Genomic DNA, 10,249 nt, shown 5'->3' on the forward strand with positions numbered 1-10,249 from the left:
CTGAAGACACTGTTTCCTACTTACATAAACGACTGAAATGAAAACATGGGATTTCAGTATTGCATTCTCTGCTTGCACTATCTATTGTGTGATGGTGTCATATCCTGTTTTAATGATGATTCTCTATTGGGTAAAGACTGTATATCTAATTAATGATAAGCAGCAGAAATGCTAAAAACTCACCAAATTCTGTGGGGTGTGATTTAGATCCTGTGTGGGATATGTACATATTTAAGCATTTGTGAACTCTGATTTTCTTCAGAAGCCATTTTTTATCTAATGTTTGTCTAGCATGGAAAATAAAAAGCCCATGAAAGAGAACTTCCTTAGAACCTAGGTAAGAAATTAAATCATAATAAAACCATTGTACCAAAGTTGGCCAGTCTAATGTGGTGGTGGGTCTGCTGGGGCTTTGCAAAATATTTAGGACCAGAATTAATCCCATTTACTAAATAATTAGGTCAAGTGGGTATTAAAGAACTCAAATGAAATGAAGATGCCGACCAGACCTCATTGAAAACCATTAATAATCCGCCTTGGAATTGCTTATCTTATCAATAAGGCATGTATTCCTTTAGGCTCGGGAGCATCTCATTGAACTGGACCCGAACAACGGGGCTATACTAGAGGCTATTCAGAGCAGCTTGTTCATCGTCTCTCTGGATGAAGCAAGGCCATTTTCCACACCTGAAAACTACACTGAGGTAAATATGCACAGTTAGTATGCTGTTTGTAATTTCTTATAATTTCTCACTCTGTTATCCATTTCCAAAAGAACTCTTATAGGAAAATAGGGTTCCTTTAATCAGTGGCCCAGTAGCTCTTACAGCTTATTCCCAACTTTGTAGATGTACCCGTTACAACCGTTTTCCAGGCAGTCTGACAATGAGCCAAAGCATCATCCAGGAGTGTCTGACTTGCTTCAAGGTTAACACAAGTGTCCTCTCACTTCTTAGATGAGCAGTTTATTTAAACAAATATATCAACATCCATCTTTGACTGACCCTGTTTTTTGTACATTTCTGGAACCTTCATTTATTCCAGTTTGTTTCAGGATTTGTATTCAATATTTAATCATTGGTTTAGAAATGTTAAATAATTGTGATCTGCCTGGTATAGTGAATTCCTGCCATGATACAGTTGGGTATAGCCTGGGGTACAAGATGTGTCTGGTGCAAAATGACCATAACATTCAAGAGTGTTTTGCCTTTTTTGCCTGCTGTTCCTGATCCAGATGATTTTACAAGCTCTGACTGGAGACCCAACTGCACGCTGGGGTGATAAATCCTACAACATAATTTGCTTTGCTGATGGCACTTTTGGTTCAAATTGTGATGTAAGTATTGAATTGAATTAGTCTTTATTGCCCCTAAGGGAAGTTTGTCTTGCATATCAAGAGTTCACAACATATATCACATATGACAATAATACAATACAGCAATGGTACAGTATGAAACTCAGTCCAGTATTTTAGGATTAAAAACAGACAGTTAGCTAGTAAAGTGTCTAAAACATCAACAAGAAGATCCTTACTTTCAAACAATCTTTTCATGGGTCTGGAATTGAATGCCTCTAGGTGTGAATGAAGTGCTTGCTAACCCATATACAGGGGTTCCGATACCTTCTTCCAAAGAGCAGTAGAGTGTATTTTATAGAGTTGATGATCATCTAAGATTTTATGTACAAGGTTAATAGTGTCGCTCTGTTAGACATGTCGTCCCTTGCTTAGATATATTATTATTCTGAGAAGTCTTGTAAAAATGTCCTTTATTTACTATTTCCAAATGCCTTTTATTCAATATGTCTTGCATGTGGCAGTCTTTTAAATTAATCAGTTTAGCATAAAAACCTGACCCTGAAGTTCTGCTGTGTTAATATTGATTAGAGTCAACAGAATATGGGCTCTGTGTGAAGGAGATTCTACTAATTTTTTAAAATTTTAGTCTGGACCCTGTGTGCTGTTGGTACAGTACTTTGAGAACTATGTGCATGACTGAGCAGTTTAATTTCCCCGTTGTGTGATATATATCACTACATAACACAAATTCATAAAGAAGACACTCCTTTAGGTCAATGTACTGGTGTCTAGATAATATTTGATTGTAAGTAGATTCCATTGTTTATTGTACACTATATATTCGATCTCTAGTGTACAACAAGCCAGTGAAATGTTATTTTCATGGACACGGTGATATAATTATTTTATTTGGCCAGTTTTTATTAGGACACCAGTTTCTTTAAAGCGACCGGCATCCACCGCGAGGTGATACAAACCATGTGCCGCTCGCAACATGCAATATATTGCATCTTACAATGCAAAGCAGAGCAAACGGCACATTTCTCTAAGTGCCGCATACTCGAGTTCTTTCCTGGGGCAAACGCTGTACTGTAAGAGCATGTGGGTGACATCTCTGTGTCTTCTCTGCGGTCTCGTGGTTTCAGCACGCGCCGTATGATGCCATGGTCTTGGTGTCCATGTGCTACTACATCGACCAGAAACTGAAAGCCAGCGAGGGCAGGTGGAAGGTGAGTACCATTCACGTCTCGGTGCTCATACAAGAGGGAGAGCCTGGCCCGTTCTCATCCGTCAATATTGCGCTCCAGGGTTCCGTGGCCGCAAGAGAAATCCCCCCGCCAGAGGAGCTGGTCTTCACCGTGGATCAGAAGGCGCAGGCCGACATTGCGCTAGCCAAGCAGCGGTATCGTGAAAGCGTGAGTTTGACTTTACTGGGGACGGCGTGAGCTGAGGTGCATGTGGTGGGTAGTAGACCGTGCTGGTCGCGGTTTTTTTTTAACTAGATCTGAAGATTTTTTACTCCAGCCTCGTTTTCATTCAAACGCATGCAAACATTTTGGTCACACCTCTTGCACGAATTTTATTCCTCAAAATGTAGTTTCTTAATAGAGCAGGAAATGCTTTTTTTTTAAGTTTCAGTAATGGATTGAAAAGAAACCTATTGACTCCCATTTTCTCTCAATTGTATTGATCTTCATCCTTACTATTATGCAGTACACAGAGCTCAACAGACATTTAAAGTAATATACTGTGTGAAGCAAGCGGACATATTATAAGGTGTAACATTTATATTTGTCTCCTTTCGTCATTTAGGCTCGGGATGTACAGGTAGTCTCCTATGCATTCACATCCTTTGGCAAAGCTGCCATCAAGAGAAAGAAGCTTCACCCAGACACATTTGTCCAGCTTGCCCTTCAGCTGGCGTATTACCGTCTTCATAGAAAGTAAGTCTCTTTTCTGCGGATCAGGTGGGCACATCCTTCCCGTGTCTTGCGAGTCTATAAGCGCCTGCGCTTTACAGTTACAAATTCTAGTCTGTTGTATGTTGCAAGAGTTTTAAGTCATTTGTGAATATCGGCACTGTCTCTTATCAGTGGTTTGCTCTTACCGAACAGATCCACTGTTTAGTAATGTCACACTTCTGTCTGTGTCAGGCCAGGAAGCTGCTATGAGACAGCCACCACCAGGCGCTTCTATCACGGACGCACGGAGACCATGCGGCCCTGCACTCTGGAGGCTCTGGAGTGGTGCAAGGCCATGCTGGATCCCTCTGTTAATGTATGGCTGCCATGAGAAGCAATGGGCATTGTGCATTTCTCTAACTTTTAATGGACAATTCATTGGAGGCTGGTCTGTAACTCACCTCCTCTGACCACTGCTGTTCGATTCAGCAAATAAAACGCGTCATGGCAGGAATGCTGGCTTGTTTTGCTTGGTACAGCAAATGTACCATTTAGGTACAACACTTTATATTTCAAAGATGATTAATTCCAGAAATACTAGTATGTAAATGTAAACTGAATATTACTTAACACCCTACACCGGTTCTCAAATTCAGAATATAACTCTTCCTGAGAGTTACTGCAGAGTAAGAAGGGTTTTAACAGCTTCTGAGGGGCCCTTTCCTGGTTGTCAGTATTGTCTAATAATCAGTCCTTTTTTATTGGCAGATGAAAAATGGCAATGCCTTTGTTTTCTTTACACATTTTTAAGAACGTGAAAGTTTTTTCCCCCATCCTTATTTCTCATCATTATTATTATGCATTTGATTTTTTAATATTACGTACCTTTTCCTCAACAGCAGCTTTCAGACAAACCGCCTTAAAAGCCTATATGAACTTTTGATCAGCTCTGATACTGACATTTGGCAGTCACATACAATATATGCTCCAGTGTTTCACAAACACTGTTCTGTTGGATGGGAAGTGAAAAGTTTTGATTGATCCCAAGTTGTATTGCTGTGTATGTTGCCTACTTATATTTGTGTGATCTGCTGATTTGATTTTGTTTGTCCCTTTCAGACAGAGACAAAACGAAAGTGTTTGTTAATCGCAGTTGCAAAGCACAACAAGCTGATGAATGAAGCTCAGAATGGGAAAGGTGTGTGCTTTTCTGGTGAATTCTACACCTAAAAATAAGTACATCTGGAATGTGTTAAATAATAAACTCACTTAGTGTCTGAAAATTTAGCGTACTTTCATGTATTATACCCTCTTGGATTATTGTAAAAGAACAAAAGAAATATTTCTATTCTTCAATGGGCTGGTAGGTTTTGATCGACACTTGCTGGGATTGTATCTAATTGCAAAAGGAGAAGGCCTCCCTGTTCCTGAACTCTACCAAGATCCAGCCTATTCTAAAAGGTAAAATGTCTTTTATGAAAAGCATTCACCCATTCGGTTCTTGTTTGTTTTAAAGCCTAATTGTTTTTCAGGCTACTGACAAAAGCTGACAAAACACTAATTTACTATTTTCAAATGTTCTACATATAATAAAATAAAAATAATTATGGCTTTTTGAGATGTACCTAGTTTATTTTCCAAAGCCCCTGCCATGATAATTGTAGTGCTTTGGTGCTTATAATTGTGTAGCAAAGTTCTTCCTGATTCAATTCAATTTGTATATTTTTATGGCTTAAAATAGAAAAAATATTACAAACACAACGGGGAACATCATCTTCTCATAGAAGTCATGTTGAAAAATTAACACAAATGCTTTCATTGATATTCAGTTAAATGTACAAGCACACATTTTGTTATTTTAAAGTATTGCTTTAAGTATAGCATGACTAATTTATTTCAAATATCTTCTTAGTGGTGGAGGAGGGAATTTTGTTCTATCAACCAGTCTTGTGGGCTATACTACTGTGCTTGGGGCTGTAGTACCGATGGTTCATCATGGTTATGGCTTCTTCTACCGCATCAGAGACGATAGGTAAGACAATACCTGATTCTTAAGTCACTCCACTGTTGGAGGCAGTGCATCAGTCGAGGATACTGTATCTCTGCAGTTTGCAGAACTGTTAAGATGGTCCTTATTGAGATACTTTGACTTGGAGATCAGCTGTGAATAGGTTGGCTCATAGTGCCATGTCTCACTTTTCTGTCACTGTGGCCAGTGAACTTGAGGAGAAAACTCATGAACTGCAGTCTTAGACTGAGCTTGTGAGTTTTGTATACATTGATTAGCTAATGATTAGGTGGTAAATAAGATCAAGGACATTGTTGTTCTCTCAATGATAGTGTTTTGAAGGATTTCATCATATTCACTTCTTCCCACTTATTAAAAAATACTGATGGTTTGAGAGTTTATATAGTGTCTAGTGCCTAGTGCCTAGAGCAGTGGTTCTCAAACTGTGGTACGCGGACCACAGTGCCCCCAGGTAGTGCACCAGATGACCCTGGAAATTGACACTGAAAAATTGGGAATTAATAATTTAATAATTACAAATAATGTAAATTTTTCATCTGTAATTTACTTAATCGGTTTCAGAAAGCCTGAGATGGGCTTTCGTATTTTCTATTTTAATACAATTAGTTTGTATCAAATACGCAGCCTACGTACTTGAGTGTTCAGACTCCTCTCGAGCTTTCAGAGATGCAGCTTAGCGCCACATTCGCCAACAGAACAAGAGATTGAAAATGAATACCTCGCACAAATCAAGTTTTACAGTATGTCATGGCTGAAAGGAGTAGATGCCAAGAGTAATGACGCCACCTCAGTTGATCACGCACACCCGTTGAGAACGAGGAGGATTATACATCGGCCATTAGGGTTACCATATTTGAACACCAAAAAAAGAGGACACCCTGAGAAACTTTCCTATTGCCTTATCTGGGAAGGGGGTCGGGATGGAGAGGGTTTTCAAAATATCCCACATTTTATGTTCATTGGTAAAGTAACTTTGATTATGTTCAGCTGTGAGAAATGCATACGTCCCCTCTTGTGCAATAACAGTATCCTCTGATTTGCTGCCAGATTTTACAGAATCTGTTAATTTGGTTGACAGACTCTCTCCTCGAATTGCCTTTTTGTAATTGTCTAGTCAACTTCCCAGTCTTCTCTGCCACTTCAAAAACACGGACATGAGTTTTTTAGTTCTGCTGTGAATTTCCACTTTCGCTTTGGCATTGTGTTTGAAGGAAAACGAGAAACAAATTAGGGAGCCTTTCGAGGGAATGCTTCTGCACTGCACAGACGGAGTAAAGACACTGATATTGGCGCCTGATTTCGATCTCTCATGACATAATCATACACGTACAGGACGAAAACTGAATAACTGAAATAATGGAATCAAAATCCCGGGCATTTCTGGATATTTGAAAATTCCCCCCTGGACAGAGATATAAGGATCAAAATAGAGGACATGGCCGGGAAAATCCAGACGTATGGTAACCCTAGCAGCCGCCGACACTAGCTCTTCTGCTGAACCTGACACAGACAGCACTGCTAGTGTTGGCAAGCGTCAGAAAACGGCTACAAGACGGTGCGATCCAAATTAAGTGCTCAGGGATATTTTTATTATATGTGTGTGCGTGTGCGTGCGCTCATGTTGGTCATTGAGATTTTCTGGGGTCCCTGTGAGACGATGACTTGTAGGTAGTACTTGGATGCTTTGGTTTGATCAGGGGTGGTACTTGGTCCAAATAATTTGAGAACCTCTGGCCTAGAGTATAAGTCTCTGCAGAGTGTATACTGTAGAATCACTGAGCGTTTGTGCTAGGGACTTTTAGAGAGGTAACTCTGACTGACTTGAAGTCTGCGCGACCTCATCTGCAGCATGTCTGTTTCTAATGCATATTGAATATTGAAGTATGTGCAGCATAAGCATATTGAAGTATGCGAGTCACGCTGCAGTTTAGTGGAAATGGAACTGTTCACTGTTCATGCCCAGGCTGTGTCTGCTGTTCAGCCTGCTGTTTCTCTCTACCCTCAGGATTGTAGTGTCTTGCACAGCCTGGAAATCCTGCCCAGAGACTGACGCTGAGAAGCTGTACCAGAACCTCACCACCTCTTTCCAGGAGATGCTGCAGCTAATGACTCTCTCCCAGCTATAGACAGAGAAAATATTTTTTAAACAAAAAAACACAAAGGCAATTCAAATCCAGCTCAACGCAGACTTTTGCAGTAACAATGCAGTGTTTTTTTAATTGTGCACAGAACAATGCAAACAATTATTGTGCAGTAACAATGCAAGCAATTTTATATTCCTTTTTTGTTAATTTCCTATTAACAATGCTAACTTTTTTTGCTGTATTTTTGCAATCTGGAGTGACCTCAACTTTAGCAGATTAACTTCAGAATGTTGCTACTTGATTGCAGAAGCTGCATTTCTATGTGCTTTTTTCAGAGAAAAACATCTTTATATTTTGATTGATTATGTTCGTAGTTTGAGTCCACTGGTACTGGGACTTGGGGTTTCTACAGTTAAGATCGGAGGCAGTCTCAATAGGAAATTAATGACATACAAATTAAAGCTTTTTTAGTTTTTAACGGCCTTTTAAAAAATCCTCGGTTTCATGTATTTTGTATTTTTTAGAGAAGCCAGAAACTGTATTTCCCGGTAATGCTCCCGGTAGAGCCTTACATCTCTGCATATTTAAATATTAATGAAATCTTTCAGTTCACCTCAGTTCTAATCTTAACTTAAGTGATATGCTTTTACTGATGCTGCTGGTGGTGCATTTGAAGATCTCCAGAGTGACTTTAGTAATCTTCATAACTGCATTTAGTCAAGTTATAAAAATAGCAGGACTGCAACTGCTTGTTTGCTTCTCAGAAAGCTAATTACATGAAGGCTAGAAGCTTGTTGTCTTATCCCTTGTGTTTAATAAGCTTGAAACACTAAAAAACACTTTTAAAAGCTCTCCCAAATGTTTTTGTTTGTAGAGTGCTTCTTGGCCCATGGTGGGTTTTTGAGAAACCAATGAAATCCCAAAACTAACAAGTAATTAAAAATCATAAGCAAAAAAAAGTCATATTCCAGTTCAAGTTGGTCCTTATAAGTTGGTCCATATAAACTTATAAGTTGTAAGGTAATGGTATTCCTCTTTATAAAATGACCATTTAAAATGTAACAAAAATATTATCCTAAACTTCTACAAAGCAAAATAATCAGTGCACTTTTTGCTTTGTTAGTATGGAATTACTGTACTTTCAACTGCTTTCGATGTTAAAGAGTTGTATTTATTCACATATTTGAAAATGATATAAAAGGGCTTTTTTCCCGTGGATTCCAAAGAAACTCTTTATGCATGCAACAGATTTCAACAGTACACTTGAAAATATGTTGAGGTACATTGAATCTTGTCCATGTTAATTAACAACCAGTCTGGATCTGTGCGGTGATGTTAATGTGTGATGATAAGATTATGTTCCACGTTAAAGACTGTCAAAATAATAGTTGGGATGATGAAATGTGTAACTATTAAGCTGGCATATACAGTATGTAACAATTACACCACCATCGTACTTTCCAACAGCATCAGAAATGGGATTCATGGGATCGTTTTGGGGTTTCTTTAGCACTTATTAATAAAACAATTGATTAACTTGCCTTTGTCTTATTAAGTGTTTGTTTAAAAGTTAGGTTATCAAGCACTTCAGGAAATGCAAACTGTGAATGTAGAAATACTAAGTCCGATCAGTTATCCTGAGGTTTTAAGTTGTTTAAGATCAATGTATTGTTTATGGTTTCAGGAGTAAATTAATTTTACAGAACATGCAAAGAAGAGCAGAAATTACCAGTAGAGGGCAGCTCACAGAGGAAAACAAAAAGAGAAGAGGGCAAGTCCGAACTATATTTCGTTATTTGCAAACTATACTGTGTAGTATAGTGCATCTGTGGAATGTAAAGGTTAATTCCACGAAAAGCAGACAGAAGGAACATTACATTTTGACTGTTGTGCCCTCCTTCAGATGTGAGGGAGAGAGAGGAAAGTGGCAGGCATATGAAGCACAGGAGGACACGGGACAGAGCAGGTGAGAAAGGGTCTGAAGATCTGTGAAAGAGATGTGAAAAACAGATCCGTAAATGAGAGGGTTTAAAAAGACATTAATTAATAATAATAATAATAATAATTGCTTATACTTATATAGCGCTTTTCTGGACACTCCACTCAAAGCGCTTTACAGGTAATGGGGACTCCCCTCCACCACCACCAATGTGCAGCATCCACCTGGATGATGCGACGGCAGCCATAGTGCGCCAGAACGCTCACCACACATCAGCTATCAGTGGGGAGGAGAGCAGAGTAATGTAGCCAATTCATAGAGGGGGATTATTAGGAGGCCATGATTAGTAAGGGCCAATTGGAAATTTGGCCAGGACACCGGGGTTACACCCCTACACTTTTCGAGAAGCGCCCTGGGATTTTTAATGACCACAGAGAGTCAGGACCTCGGTTTTACGTCTCATCCGAAGGACGGACATTAGTCCATAATTGAGAGAAGGGGGAAGGTGTGATCCACGTTGAAGGACAATCTTGGCTTCTGATATCCTTGACGGAGTCATGGCGCTAGCCGACTCTGATGGGGAACCCCCAAGAGCTTTATGGGAGTAGTCAGCCTGGGCTCTCCCTTGTCTGCCACCTTCCGGACTTTTGTGCTTCACTCCAGTGGTGCTGTTGTTAGAGGACATGTCTCCATGGTTCTGCACCAATCTTCCACCGCAGTGGTGCCTATGACGAGGGCAGGTTGGAGGAATTCACCTGCACTTCCTCATTCTCCCGTGTGTGGTTGTATTGTCAGTAGCTTCGACCACAACTTTTAGATGTGAAAAACAAACTGGCGATTCTAAATTTGGTGGGTGTAACAAAAAGTAATTGGCGATTCTAAATGTATTAAAAATACTGTACCTAGATTATGCTGTACCATCATTCCATACCCAATACTGTGAGGCGGTGTGATGCATGACAAGGCTTGAGGCTTACGAAATTAAAGCACCAATAAAAA

At 39.5% G+C, this 10,249-nt stretch overlaps 1 protein-coding gene across 1 annotated transcript in view; it reads left to right on the forward strand.

The window, feature by feature from the left end:
• Nucleotides 1–8,852, forward strand: part of crot (carnitine O-octanoyltransferase) — a 14,427-nt gene extending 5,575 nt beyond the window's left edge. Inside the window, exons 8-17 of the mRNA XM_088600628.1 lie at nucleotides 579–704; nucleotides 1,235–1,336; nucleotides 2,443–2,526; nucleotides 2,605–2,712; nucleotides 3,110–3,240; nucleotides 3,451–3,574; nucleotides 4,318–4,396; nucleotides 4,566–4,659; nucleotides 5,111–5,230; nucleotides 7,233–8,852. Coding sequence (XP_088456754.1) covers nucleotides 579–704; nucleotides 1,235–1,336; nucleotides 2,443–2,526; nucleotides 2,605–2,712; nucleotides 3,110–3,240; nucleotides 3,451–3,574; nucleotides 4,318–4,396; nucleotides 4,566–4,659; nucleotides 5,111–5,230; nucleotides 7,233–7,353 — 1,089 coding nt within the window. The 3' untranslated portion in view covers nucleotides 7,354–8,852. The remainder of the gene's footprint in view (nucleotides 1–578; nucleotides 705–1,234; nucleotides 1,337–2,442; nucleotides 2,527–2,604; nucleotides 2,713–3,109; nucleotides 3,241–3,450; nucleotides 3,575–4,317; nucleotides 4,397–4,565; nucleotides 4,660–5,110; nucleotides 5,231–7,232) is intronic.
• Nucleotides 8,853–10,249: the final 1,397 nt, after the last annotated feature.

The sequence above is a fragment of the Lepisosteus platostomus genome, chromosome 12 (assembly GCF_059453375.1).
Source record: "Lepisosteus platostomus isolate fLepPlt1 chromosome 12, fLepPlt1.hap1, whole genome shotgun sequence".
Lineage (NCBI taxonomy): Eukaryota > Metazoa > Chordata > Actinopteri > Semionotiformes > Lepisosteidae > Lepisosteus > Lepisosteus platostomus.